General features: G+C 48.0%; 5 protein-coding genes across 5 annotated transcripts, besides 1 other annotated feature; 2 read left to right on the top strand and 3 right to left on the bottom strand.

Annotated features, from left to right (window-relative positions):
* Positions 1-116: 116 nt before the first annotated feature.
* On the top strand, positions 117-3,252 carry TSTA_076510 (DNA repair protein Rtt107, putative). The gene is made up of 4 exons (XM_002341629.1): positions 117-334; positions 409-845; positions 906-2,313; positions 2,364-3,252. Exons 1-4 carry the CDS (start codon positions 239-241, stop codon positions 3,003-3,005), a joined length of 2,583 nt encoding a protein of 860 aa, XP_002341670.1. The 5' UTR covers positions 117-238; the 3' UTR covers positions 3,006-3,252.
* On the bottom strand, positions 2,302-4,095 carry TSTA_076500 (ESCRT-II complex component (Vps25), putative; the record flags this gene model as incomplete). Its single annotated transcript, XM_002341628.1, has 3 exons — positions 2,302-3,353; positions 3,422-3,497; positions 3,553-4,095. 3 exons carry the CDS (start codon positions 4,093-4,095, stop codon positions 3,241-3,243), a joined length of 732 nt encoding a protein of 243 aa, XP_002341669.1. The 3' UTR covers positions 2,302-3,240.
* Positions 3,161-3,186: a microsatellite.
* Positions 4,096-4,453: 358 nt separating the features above from the next.
* Positions 4,454-6,336, top strand: TSTA_076490 (methyltransferase-like protein 1). Its single transcript, XM_002341627.1, has 3 exons — positions 4,454-4,852; positions 4,916-5,103; positions 5,167-6,336. Exons 1-3 carry the CDS (start codon positions 4,701-4,703, stop codon positions 5,928-5,930), a joined length of 1,104 nt encoding a protein of 367 aa, XP_002341668.1. The 5' UTR covers positions 4,454-4,700; the 3' UTR covers positions 5,931-6,336.
* On the bottom strand, positions 6,180-8,617 carry TSTA_076480 (LIM domain protein; the record flags this gene model as incomplete). Its single annotated transcript, XM_002341626.1, has 3 exons — positions 6,180-6,494; positions 6,559-8,468; positions 8,536-8,617. 3 exons carry the CDS (start codon positions 8,615-8,617, stop codon positions 6,180-6,182), a joined length of 2,307 nt encoding a protein of 768 aa, XP_002341667.1.
* Positions 8,618-9,108: 491 nt separating this feature from the next.
* Positions 9,109-12,661, bottom strand: TSTA_076470 (exosome complex exonuclease exoribonuclease (Rrp44), putative). Its single transcript, XM_002341625.1, has 2 exons — positions 12,347-12,661; positions 9,109-12,280 (listed from the first exon to the last, which is right to left on the bottom strand). The coding sequence occupies exons 1-2, from the start codon at positions 12,540-12,542 to the stop codon at positions 9,396-9,398; spliced, it is 3,081 nt and encodes a 1,026-aa protein (XP_002341666.1). The 5' UTR covers positions 12,543-12,661; the 3' UTR covers positions 9,109-9,395.
* Between the last annotated feature and the right edge of the window lie 76 nt (positions 12,662-12,737).

Below are 12,737 nucleotides of genomic sequence, written 5' to 3'. Positions count from 1 at the left end.
CTAGTCCGTGTTGGTTAATGCATCACGTGACTCGGCGTTTATTGCGCGTCCGGCAACCGCGTCATCTGCTCCGCGTTTTATCATCAGACTGTCCAGCGCAAGACAACCTTCACCAGAACACAACTGCCAGCAGCAGCTGTGTATTTTCCATCCATATTTATCTTGTTCGTGTAATTTAGTGGACACATTTTGATCTCTCTTGTCCGAATTCTCCCGGCGTGGGAGAAGAGACGGGGCCATGACGGAGAAACAAAAGGGTCGTCCGCAGCTGCTTAGCGACTGCAAGATATGTGTCGCCCGATGTAACAATCTTGAAGAGGATGCTGTGATGCAGGTACGCGCAATACCCACGATCATCACTTGCCACTAAAATACACGAGATTACTGACTTGATGAACTCAATCTTAGTTGGATATTTTGATCTCAGAACATGGCGGTGAAGCAGTCATACACGAGGAACCAGCACCTTTCCCACCAGTCGAGCAGTTCACTCATATCATCTCGCTGACTGCCGATTTCCCTGCATACCAATCCGCATGCGACGCCATGATCCCCGTGGTTAAGCCTCAGTGGTTACAAGCCTCTATTGCAAAAGGCAAACTGGCGAACCCCCGCCAGTTCAGCCCTGACCCAAGGCTATTTTTCAGCGATGTCGTCGTGACTTGTGGCGATATTCCAGACGGTGATAAAGACGCGATCATAGGTGGAGTGATAGCAATGGGTGGTTTATACTCGCCTCGCCTGACTTTTCAAGTAACCCACCTTGTCGATCTTAGTATGGAGTCTGATAAGGCGAAACTCGTTGTCTCCAAGAACCTAGGTGCTAAAATAGTGTTGCCTCACTGGTAGGTGAATCTTTGTCTGTATTTCTCTGTCCCACATCTGACACTCGATTTCCGCATCAGGTTCGATGATTGCTTGAAACTTGGAAGGAGGATTGATGAGCGTCCTTATACTCTGCCTAATCCTGAAATCTTGAATGCCGGACCAGATATTCCTGTTCGTACTTTTGGCAACGCGGCCATTGTCGGAGCGTCTACGCCAGAGCCCACTGCCCTACCTACTCCGAGTCGTTCGCCAAACCACCACCGTAGCTTGAGCGTTTTGGAAGGCAAGCACATCATGCTCTCTTCAGATCTTGGAATTGGAAAGCATCTGCTAGATTCTATTGAAGACCTTATCAAGCAAGGAAATGGTACAGTCACCAAGGACTTGGGAAAAGCAGATATGTTCATTTGTCGATACCGTGAAGGCTTCGAGTATCGCACAGCCTCGCGATGGAACAAGGATGTCGGCAATTTGTCTTGGCTCTTTTATCTCATTACACACAACAAATGGACATCGCCTCTTCGACGCTTGCTCCATTACCCTGTTCATCGTGACGGTGTCCCCGGATTCCAAGGGTTCCGTATCAGTTTGTCCAACTATGTCGGTGAAGCACGAGCATATCTCGAAAACCTGATCCAAGCTGCTGGTGCTGAATGTACAAAGACGCTCAAAACAGACAACACTCATCTCATCACAGCTCATGATAAGAGCGAGAAATGTGCAGCGGCCAAAGAATGGGGCTTACAAGTCGTTAACCACCTCTGGCTTGAGGAAAGTTATGCAAAGTGGAAAATGTTACCGGTCTCCGATCCACGATACACCCGTTTCCCCCCGCGTACAAACCTAGGGGAGGTTGTCGGTCAGACTGAGCTCGACAAAGCCGTTCTCGAACGCAACTTTTTTCCCGCAGACAGCAGTGTTGATCAGAGTAGAGTCATGCAGCAAAAGGATCAAAATATAGCTGCAAATACTGAGGTCATCAAGACAATTTCACCTCAGGGACAAACGAAGTCTGTCACAAAGTCATCGCCTGCTCCGTCGAAAACAACTGCAACCACTACACCCCACACAAGCAGGTCATCCTGCAAGACATCAAATACGGCAGACGCAAAGACGCCGATCATTTCTCGGTTCCTAGCAGACGAAAAAGAAAATGTTACACCCTCGACGACAAGTAGCCGAAAATCTAAAGAGGCTGCTGCTGCGCGTATACATGATATTGCTCCTGATATTGCACTTTACGAGAAAGAAAAGAAACGAGTTGGTGGTGTTGTCTACGGAGGACGGCGCAAGACAGACCCAGATCTCATTGTTCCTGCAAACAACAAGAAAAGGCGATCCGCAGAGCCCGAAGAAGAGGATGATGCCGAGGAGGAAAAGGAAACGAAGCGACAGAAGAAGGTTAAGCCTCCTGTGGCCATGCATCTTATGATAACTGGATTTCAAAGATGGGTTGGCAATCTGAAACAGGAGGACACAGACAAGGTGAGTCTCGAATTTATATATGATTGTAAGCAAATCCTAACTGAGTCCAGCGACACCTTCGCAATCTGGGAATTGCCATCACTCAAGACGCAAAGAAATGTACACATCTTGCTGCGCCATCCATTCTCCGTACACCAAAGTTTGTCAGCGCCCTTGCCTATGCCCCTGTTGTTGTGCATATTGATTACGTCACTGAATGCCTTGCGAAAGATGAGCTACTTGACCCTTCCGATTTTGCCTTGGTTGATAAAATTACCGAGAAGAAGGTAGGCTTCAACTTGGCGGCAACCCTTGAGAGAGCAAAAACCAACAAGAACAAACTTCTTCGCGACTATCGAATCTGCTGTGTCGAGACCATTCGTGGTGGCTTTGATGCATTCAAGTCAATTGCCGAGGCGAATGGTGGTGAATGTACATTGTTCCGGGGACGTGTCTCCATGAATGACCATCGTCGTCGAGACCCGGACTCGGAATCAGATGAAGAAGAAGACCACCTGATGAAAAATGATGTATTCCTTGTGAGTGGTGAGGAGCCAGAACACGTCAAAGTTTGGCCCCGATTTCGTCAAATGGTTCTTGAGGCTGGGAAAACACCACGCATCGTCAATGTCAACTGGCTGTTGGATATTGCCATGTCTCAGGAAATTGGTTGGAAGGATGAATATGAATACAAAACGGATGTGGCTTTCTGAAAACGATCTGTCTTGGTTAGAGAGGGAGTAACGGGGGGCGCGTACATAGTACATAGCGAGAGGATTAATGGCTTTATGCTTGTTGATAATCGGTGCGCTGGTTTGGTTCTCGGCGTTAGACTTCACCAACCTGATATGATTTGTTTGGATGCACCTTTTTTTTTTTTTTTTTTTTTTTTTTGCAGTGTCACTAGCGTGGGATATCATTGCATCGATCAATGTGTTTGATTGGACTTCAGAAGAATTTGACTCCTTTCTCATCATCGTTTCCGAATACCTGAGCTTTGCCACTTTTGATGAGTACATTTAAGGACTTGAGCATGACATCGGAGTCCATGCCATGAAATTCTAAGGAAATTATCAGTTTGCTACTGTTAAAAAACTTTAGTTTGATGATCATTCCTTGGTTAACATACCTTGTGATATAGTGGCATCTCCATGTATCAATTCGTAGACTGTCAGAACGGTATTCTTCTGCGCTGTGTCCTCGATCTGCACTCAATAAGCCACAAGCCTGCCATTTCCAATACCATATGGGACAACATACCCAATCTGCAATCAACTTCGCCCACTCCTCCGGCCTCCTCCACCAGATCCAAGCAATAGTCCTCTCACTCACTCCCGTCCCAGACCTCGCAGGAACCCATTCAGCCCTCCTCCCACCACCACCATCCTCCTGCGCTGTCGTCATCCAATCTATAATCGTCTTGGCCTCCTGTATCCCAACCCGTTTTCGCATCCGCACATTATAGAATAGCGGGGAATCGACAGCATCAGTCAACGAAAGTCGAAATGTGCGATGGAATCGACACCAATCTGAGATTAGGCTTGCCCAGCGTCGCATTTGCGCCTGCCGTGTTTGGGCGTTGGGTTGGATTGTGAAGAAGGCGGGCCAGTCGTAGACATCGGGGAATTTGAAGCCGGAGGGGGTCGTTGTTCGCAGTCGGGCACTGGTGGTGGAGGAGTCACTGGGATCGTTGTATATTCTTATTGAGGGATCGTGGGATGAGATGGTGCTCGCTGGTGTGAGGACGCTGGCTGCCGTGGTGGGCGCGGAGAGGAACGAGTTTGCGGGAGAGTTTGTTGACATGCTGTGCTTCGATTTGGAGTATATTTATTGACTTCTATTCTATCTATGCACCATTCCGAGGGGATTGAAGTGATGATCCGATACTTGGTGCGGGGTGTCAATCCAGGTCCGGTGTAGAGGTATGATGATACCTATACAGTCTGATTCGTGTCTTAGCAGAACGGCTCGTTCACGCTCGTTCAGCAACCTTTGAAATAACTCGATATCGTATAAGCAGAAAGTTGGTAGGGTTCGTCAGAACTTGAAGCTGTAGATGTCCGATCCCCGCTCTGGCCTTTCCGCTCTGTAGGTAGGACCCACTACGTCAGATCTGCTATGACTTTTGATTAACCTCCATCCTTTCAATCTTCTCTTCCGTATTACACGCAGGGATGTTTAATACTTCGATCTGATATAACTACCTATACCCAATTGCAATTGCATCGTGTTATTAGCTTTTCTCACTTCCTTTGGGCCAAGGTCAGCTATAACCAATCCAGTCACGGCGAGAAAAAGTTTCAACCAACAAAGTTCGCCGCAACTGCAATCGACAGATTGCCCTACATCCCAATTGCTTCTACTACAAAGAACCCGAAGCTTCAATAGAATTATAGCACCATTCAAAAATGCTTAGCACCAAAAAGAAGACCGTCCGTCGCAAAGACTACCTCGAAGCGCAAAAGTCAGCACAAGCCGAGGGCGCAACTGACTTGCCCAGGAAACGATATTATCGTCAGCGAGCACATGCAAATCCTTTTTCTGACTATGCTCTGGAATAGTATTTTCCCCCACCACCAGGTTCCATCGTTCCAATTGGAAAAAATGACTAACTGAATTGCAGCCCCTTATCACCAGCTCATATGGACTGGGCGTCGCATTATCCCGCTTTTGTAGATCCAGACACTTCAAAAGTCACCCTGTCAGGTACACGAAAACTTGTAAAGGATGTGGAGGTCGCTGATATTGGATGTGGTTTTGGTGGATTATTGATCGGACTGGCACCAGTACTTCCAGAGACCTTGATGGTTGGTAAGTTCGCTAGAAAGTGCCGAGCCGTTACAACTTCAGAGCTGATAGGTATATCTACTTCAGGCCTGGAAATCCGAAATCAAGTTACAGCATATGTCAAAGACCGTGTCGCCGCTCTCCGCAATCAACAAGCCAGATTACGCGCAGCTTCCTTCTTAGCCTCAACACCTAATCCTACAACGGAGGAAACGCCGCTCTTTGAAAACGGAAAGGATCAAAACCAAGATCTTCCAGAAGATGCCCCTGCTCTCCCAGACAGCAAACAAACAGCCAAAACCCTGATCCCGGGCGGATATCAAAACATCTCCGCCATCCGCGCAAACACCATGAAATTCTTGCCTCGCTTCTTTGCCCACCACCAACTCTCAAAGATCTTCATCTGTTTCCCAGACCCGCATTTCAAAACTCGCAAACATAGACAGAGAATCATCTCCTCGAGTTTGAATGCAGAGTACGCATTTGTCCTGAAACCCGGTGGATTGCTTTATACCATTACGGATGTTGAGGAGTATCATTATTGGGTTTTGAGGCACTTCGGTGTCTATAACCATGATCACCACGACAAGGAAACTACCACAAATACTACCGAGATGGAGAATGCCAAGGTCACAGAAGAAGATGAGGAAGAAGACGAAGATGAGAATTCAGGCGTAGCCCGTGTCAGAGAGTTGTTCGAACGTGTATCAGATGAAGAATTGGCGAAGGATGAATGTGTCAGAGTCATGCGCGAAGAGACTGAAGAAGGGAAAAAGGTCGCGAGGAATAATGGGCCTAAATTTGTGGCTGTTTTTAGGCGGTTACCCGATCCTGAATGGTCTACGTTATGAAGTAAGACTTATGAGGATGAAGGGCGCCAGAAATATTAGCAACTTCGAACATATAAAAGTATTCATGAATCTCCAACTTGACCTAACGCACCCCTATAAAAACAAAACCGACAATCTAGAGATATAGCAACCAAATTGCTCGCATAAATACATCAAATGACCTCTCTCCGCGCTAGATATGCACAACAAGAACCTTACCTTCAACACAGCATACCAACTACGGTTTCTGACAATAAAGCTTCGGCAAAGCTACGCTTTCAACCGTCTAGCTTCACATACCTCACATACCGCGAGCTGTACGGGTCCGCCAATGATACGTCCCTTAGCAGTACGTTTCGGTTCGCCTTCTTTCACAAAAAACCGTCCTTCAGGCCCGAAGCCACCGCCGCATGTATGACAAACAAAGCATTTATCGTGCCATTGGCCGCCGAGGGCTGTGACGATAACATCCTCTAGTACCGGCTGCTTGCAGCCGAGGCATCGGGATGCTGTGCGACGGGAGTGGCAGCGCAGACACCAGGCGAATCCGTCTTTCTCTACAAATGGTTTCTCTTGTGAGAAAGGCTATGAAACAAGTCGGATATGTCAGCACGGAAAATAACAGTCTAGAAGTAAAAAGAAAACGTACATCACCGCATTCAGCGCAGAAGAAATGACCCACGTGCCATTCGGCACCACAGGCGACAACAACCTCTCCTTCAATTGGAGTTTTACAACTTTTGCAACGGGGGCTGAATAATTCGTGATAGTCAAGATGACAGTAGAAACGCAACCCACGAGCGTCGTTGTCCTCAGCTGCGGCTTGAGACAGTCTCTCTTCCCGTTTCACTTCTGGTTCTTGGTAGAATGCAACACACTCCAGTCCAGTTCCGCAATGATAACAATTGAAACATTCGGGGTGGAACCGAGATCCTGCAGCTGTAACTACTCGACCCTCAATGGGCAGCCCGCAATTTGTACAAGTTGCTGTTGGGACACCAGCCCTGGTGAATGGAGAGTACCATTTACCTTGAGAAGTTGGTCTCATGCTTTGAGGATTATCAAACTTGCGGCGCCTAGACGCGACAGACTCAGATGCTCCAGTGGATTCCTTAGGTGGTTCAACGGTGATCGATGGGGCATCTTCCTTTGAATCGTCGAGAACATTGATGGTCGGAATGCTATCCGGTGCCTCGACGACGTTAATAACCAGCGGCCCGTCTTGGGAGCAACTCGACTTCTCTTCCGGGGGCTGCCATGCCGGGTCAAAGCTGATAATAGGCTGTCCCGGCCGGTCACTGACAGCTGTAGGCATAGGCAATTTCGAACTGCGATCCTTCAGCTTCATGCTTGTGGCCGCTCTAATATCATCACTCCGGACTTCCATCCCATTTTTCATGCGGATTTCGTCGGCGTCGTCGTCTTCTCCCTTCTCCTTCTCCTCCTTCTTCCTTCTTAACTCCGGGGTTGTCTGGACAGGGGCATTCGTAGTGTAAAGAGGATTTCTTGTCTGACTTGGCGGGTTCTTGTGTATATCAACTTTGTTTTGCTTTCTGTCGAAAGGAGAGTTCCTTACTCGAACAGGAGGATTCGAGCCTTGCGGTAGAGAGTTCCTGGGCTTTATTTTAAGGGCCGATCGTACATTTGTAGGTGAACTCTGTCCGACGGTCTGGGTGCTCGACTCCTCCGGTTCTTCGTATATCGAGTCTTCTGGGTTCCTGAAGATGCCCTTCGCGGATTCGTTGCTCACTGTCCTCGCCCTTGGCACAACATGGCGAGACTCGGTAGAATCATTTTCGGAAGGCAGCGCGAAATTAACTCTTCCCTTCTTCCTAATACTTTCTCTCGTAGACCCGTTCGAGCTTCTCGGAGACTGTGCCTCTTCATTGCTTCCAGATTCCGAAAGAGACTTTCGGTGGCTATAGGGAATGTCGGTACCACCTATGGCCTGGCTCCTAGCGTGACTACCCTTCTCTAGATGTTGTCGGAATCTGTTGGTCCCGTGGAGATCTGGGTTGCGATAAGCGGCATGTGGATTTTTGTAAGCCGCTCCTGGATTCTGATGTTCCCAAACCAGTTTGGTCGCTTCGTCCTGGGCAGCAGAATGCAAACGTTCCTCATCTTGCAAGTCCATTTCCTCCAGCGCATCCCGCAACGAGCGCGCTTCTTGTCGTTCCATCCAGCGAGAGCCACTTTCGCGATAGACCGCACTGGGTGATACGGATCCATACTGAGATGTAATTCTGGCGCTAGGCGCATAGCTTGAGCGCACGGAATATCCACTTGGCTGCTGAACCAGAGGGCGTCCGGCAAAACTGTTGCGGTTCATATCAGAAGATCGTCTGCTGTTTGACATTGCGCTTGCAGAACGAGGGTATGGGTCTGTATGCGTTGACTCCTTTGCCGACGACTCGCGCCATTCGTTCATGGACAAAGCGGATGCGGCTCGTGGAGGATCCTCGGGAACCTTGGACATGGAGGTGGTGGAACGAGACGGCAAGGGACGAGAACCATTTGGTCTGGAGGGTCGGTTGGTACGAAGGTCTTTCAAGTAGTTTGCTATTTCGTTGCGTCCGCAATATCAGTATATTTTTCGGTGACGCGACTTGATTTTAAGTTGACTCACCAACTTGGTCATCGGACATGTAAGTCGGTCCTGGGGGACTGGCTTTCCTCGAGGGATCTTTCATACGATTCCTGTGTAGCATGGAGGGTGATGGTTGCGATCGTTGACTCCGGAATGCTGGTGATGCTCACAGCCCAATAGATAACGGATGAACAATGTGGCAGAGCCGGCTGACCAGGGGAGATGCGATGTCTATCTGCTTACCTACGCAGGACTCGGAGGAGGCCCGACGATCTGGGCCGCGATCTCCACACCACAGGATATTGATAACAAACAGACTTGAACTGAACCCTGTAAGGTTGAGGATTGCGTGGAAAAATAAAGATTATTGAGAATTAGATACGAGTAGATGGTGCATTAAAAGGATGAGTATGGTAGGATGATGAATTGGAAGGAAATCAAGTCGTGGTCGTCTCAGTTGGCAGATGGAGGCTGGCAAGGAAGGAAGAAGCTATGACCACCTGACAACAAAGCATCGCATCCACTGTTTATGCTTATCGCCAGCAGAACACCTCGGTACGTAACATACTTCGTAGGAAATTGATTTCTGGGACAACGCAATTGTTCCATTGAGGTTCCAAAATCTATCTATGCGAAGCTATGAAAACCACGACAACGACGATCTTTAGCCAATTCGTATCTGTGATAAAACAGGCCGATACGATATACGATAGTCGTATTGATCATGTCAACAAAAACAAGCCGAAACCGAAAGCAAATAAATCGTCGCGAGGCCAACCGCGGGGCAGCCCGAGTACATGACAATACAGTACGATAGTCGTAATATTACCAGATCTGTATTACAGCCTTACGGATTGATTGACTCATCGCATAGAAATCAAATCTATTATTTTGGGCATCTATACCTTTCCTAAGATGAGCATACGTACTTTGCGTTTGCCAGCGCCACGCCCGCCTTTTTCCTTGACAGAGCTGACATTCACCTGCACTCTCTCAAATAGCTCGACCGTCAAAGACCTTTCAGTCTCCGGATGACTCTTGTCCCAGACACGTAGAGTGTACTCTTCAGCATCATATTCGCTATCTCGTCGGTGGGCAACCTCTCGCATTTGTTCGGGGTCATGCACGTTAGGAAGGATCTTTTCTCCGGGTAACATGAAATCTTCCAATCGCACAATACCCTCGATACCAAATCGAGGGACGAAGACAACCACGCCGTTCTCGAAGACGCGCATGATATATCCTTCTTCATCAACACCGAGGTTCTTATCGTTACCCTTGTTTTTAGCCATCATCTCACCCCGAGCCTTCAGTGCTTGGCCGACATAGTACTCAATACTGGCCCGTCCCGCAAACTGTGCATTGCGATGACGGTAATTGATGTTCTTGCAGACGTCCTCCAGTTGACTTCGTCGGCTAAGACCTTCTGCTGAAGTATATCCGATAGCAGCGGCAAGTTGTCGATGAACGATAAGATCAGCATAACGACGGATAGGAGATGTAAAATGTGTATAGATAGGCGAAGCAAGTCCGTAGTGCCGGAATTCAACTTCAGCGTGTGCACCCGCAGTGAAGTACTCAGCTGAAGTCATACAACGAGTGGCCAAAATACGGACCAACGTATTGAAGAACGGATTTTTTGGGTCAACACACTTGTCGAGAGAAGCGGCCAAAGCCCCTGAGCTTGAAACATCAAGATTGAGACCGCGCTTCTTTTGTAGTTGAGTAGCCAACTGCTCAAAATTCTGAGGAGGGGGGGATGCGTGTCTTCGCAAAAGAGCAGTTTGAGGGAATGCGCTGTAAATCTTAGAAGCTACCGTGATATTGGCGAGAAGCATGAACTCTTCAACAAGGCTATTTGTCGCCAAATGCGCCTTCGTCTTGACATCAGTGAGCGGGTCATTGAGTTCCGATTCCGTCTCAATTCGGATTTCGGGAGACGCAAGGTTCAAGGCACCAGCGTCCATTCGTTTCTGCCGAAGGATTTTGGAAAAGTGTAAGAGTGTGCGCATGCTTTGGGTCAGCTCATCGGTCTGAGAAGCGTCATCAATTCGTAACTGAGCTTGCTCGTAACTGAAAGCTTCCCGTGACCGAATGACAGACTTAGTAAAATCAGTGGACACGACTTCTCCGTTGGGTGTTATCTCCCAGATGGTGGAAAAAGCGAAACGTTCAACATATGGTTTGAGTGAGCAAAGATCAGTTCCTAGAAGCATCGGAAGCATGTCGATTCTCTTGTCCACCAAGTAGACAGTGGTACCACGCAAACTTGCTTCTAAATCCATAGCATTGTTTGGCTTGACAAAATTGGATACGTCAGCAATATGGACACCTACTTCATAGTTTCCATTTGGTAAAAGTCGTGCATGAAGAGCATCGTCGATATCTTGACAACCGGGAGGATCGATACTGCAAACTAAAAGATCTCGTAGATCTCGCCGTTTGTGCCAGCCAGGATGATCCATATTCGTAGGGACCCTCCAGTTGTGGCCCTCGGGGGGTAGACAATCCAAAACCACCTTCGGAAATGGTCGATACTGCACGTCATACTCGAGAAGTAAGGCTTCTGTTTCTGCCCCCTTTGTTTCTAATTCTCCCAATGACCGTACAAAGTGGCCTGTGGGATACCGAGAGTCACGGTCCCAGCTGTCCACAGTCACCAAAATTCGTTGACCGAGGAGCTCTGCCGCTTGTCGGGTCCTGATTCGGATCTTGGGTATACGCTTGTCCATGGGTAGTACAAAAACGGATTGCTGACGCCTTCCTGAATTTCCCTGGGATAACGTTGACGAAGGGTCGACGTGTCCAACGTATTGACGCCAGTTACGCTTAACGATTCCCACAACTCGGGCAGTCGGCTGGGCTTTCCCTTCAGCATTTTGCCCATGGGCTTTTCGCACCTCTTCCTGGAGAGCTTTCTTTTCTCTCTCACTCACAATGACTTCTGCTTCTTCACTGTCCGGATTCTCATTTTTAGTGACCGCTTCTTCGTCTATGATCTTTGACGACGGTGACTTCCACTGATCTTTCGGTAGAATCTCAACAACCACCATATCGCCAGAAATAGCTCGGTTGCTGTTATCGCGCCCAAGGATGAGCAATGGTTTGTCAAATGCAGGTACGCTTACAGAACCTTCCAAGTAATTGTAGGGAGAAACATTAAATATGCCTTGATGCATTGTTCCTGCTCGTACGCCCGTCATCATCCTTGACATCGTATAATATTCTGGGTAGAAGAACTCTGTTCTCTTTCCTCTTTCCTCGCGGGAGTCATTAATCATGTCGATCAAAGTGTCGGAGTCCTCGAGATTTGACACGTAATCAGCGAGCGACAGAGCCACGACATTTTCCTCTTTCGCTTTTCGAAGATTCTCTTTGTCATCAGTGAGTACAACGATTGCCGGAATAGACTTTTCTTTCTTGACAGCCTGACGAAGATGTTCAGTGTACCAGTTAGCGACAGTGCGCACAGCCCGGTCATTTCGGTCATTGATCGATTCATCATTCTGTCGGCGAACGTAGGTTTCGAGACGGAATTCGTTGAAAAATAAGTAGAATCGTTTTTCGTCCGATTTTATGAGGGAAATAAGACGGTTGTAGAGGGGTAATGAAAGATTTCTAAGTTCTTCCAAGACGGTTTGCAAAATGATCACGTCGTAAAATGCGCCAGTGTGCTCAAAGACATCCATGCCATTCAACAGGGCATTTGTATCCGGAACGATGTAGTGGCCTTCAGGAAAGGCTTTAGTGCCTGCAGGGCGATCGGAAAGAACGAACGGCGCAACTATATTAAAACATAAAATGTCAATGGCAAATATCGCACGGACCTGTAGTAAGAACGCCCACTCACTGTTTCCGCTTGCATCTGCTGGCGCATAGGTCGGACAAATTGCACATAACTGGGAAGAGCATGGTATATCTTGTCTCAAGTATAATTCGCGAACGATCTTCTGGACTTTGCCGCTTTTTGTCGACCTGATGAAGACTTTGCTGGACACATTTTGAGCCTGCGGATTCGAAGAAAAGTCTCTTCGTAGACTTTTCATTTTGGCGCCAATATAGTCTGACTGCACAGTACACCGTCCTCCCTGTCAGATAGTAGAGCCGACTCTTCTGTATCGGCTGTGGCTTGCGATATTGAACAAGTCTTGGTCGTTGTGGAGGTGAGGTTGAAGCAAAAAAGCGGGAGGTGAACCTTCAAACTTCCGCAAAGCTTATCGGGCGGCTTATCTTATCAACCT

The sequence above is a fragment of the Talaromyces stipitatus genome, genomic scaffold, assembly GCF_000003125.1.
Source record: "Talaromyces stipitatus ATCC 10500 scf_1105507295523 genomic scaffold, whole genome shotgun sequence".
Taxonomy (NCBI): domain Eukaryota; kingdom Fungi; phylum Ascomycota; class Eurotiomycetes; order Eurotiales; family Trichocomaceae; genus Talaromyces; species Talaromyces stipitatus.
Note: the sequence above shows the minus strand (reverse complement) of the source record. Positions and strands in the feature narration are given on the sequence as shown.

Coding starts and splice junctions, on each gene's coding strand:
- TSTA_076510 (XM_002341629.1), top strand. CDS start 239: ATGACGGAGAAACAAAAGGGTCGTCCGCAGCTGCTTAGCGACTGCAAG. Junction 335..408: donor AAGAGGATGCTGTGATGCAG/GTACGCGCAATA, acceptor ACTCAATCTTAG/TTGGATATTTTGATCTCAGA. Junction 846..905: donor AAAATAGTGTTGCCTCACTG/GTAGGTGAATCT, acceptor TTTCCGCATCAG/GTTCGATGATTGCTTGAAAC.
- TSTA_076490 (XM_002341627.1), top strand. CDS start 4,701: ATGCTTAGCACCAAAAAGAAGACCGTCCGTCGCAAAGACTACCTCGAA. Junction 4,853..4,915: donor TCTGACTATGCTCTGGAATA/GTATTTTCCCCC, acceptor ACTGAATTGCAG/CCCCTTATCACCAGCTCATA. Junction 5,104..5,166: donor TCCAGAGACCTTGATGGTTG/GTAAGTTCGCTA, acceptor TATCTACTTCAG/GCCTGGAAATCCGAAATCAA.
- TSTA_076470 (XM_002341625.1), bottom strand. CDS start 12,542: ATGAAAAGTCTACGAAGAGACTTTTCTTCGAATCCGCAGGCTCAAAAT. Junction 12,281..12,346: donor AGCAGATGCAAGCGGAAACA/GTGAGTGGGCGT, acceptor GTTTTAATATAG/TTGCGCCGTTCGTTCTTTCC.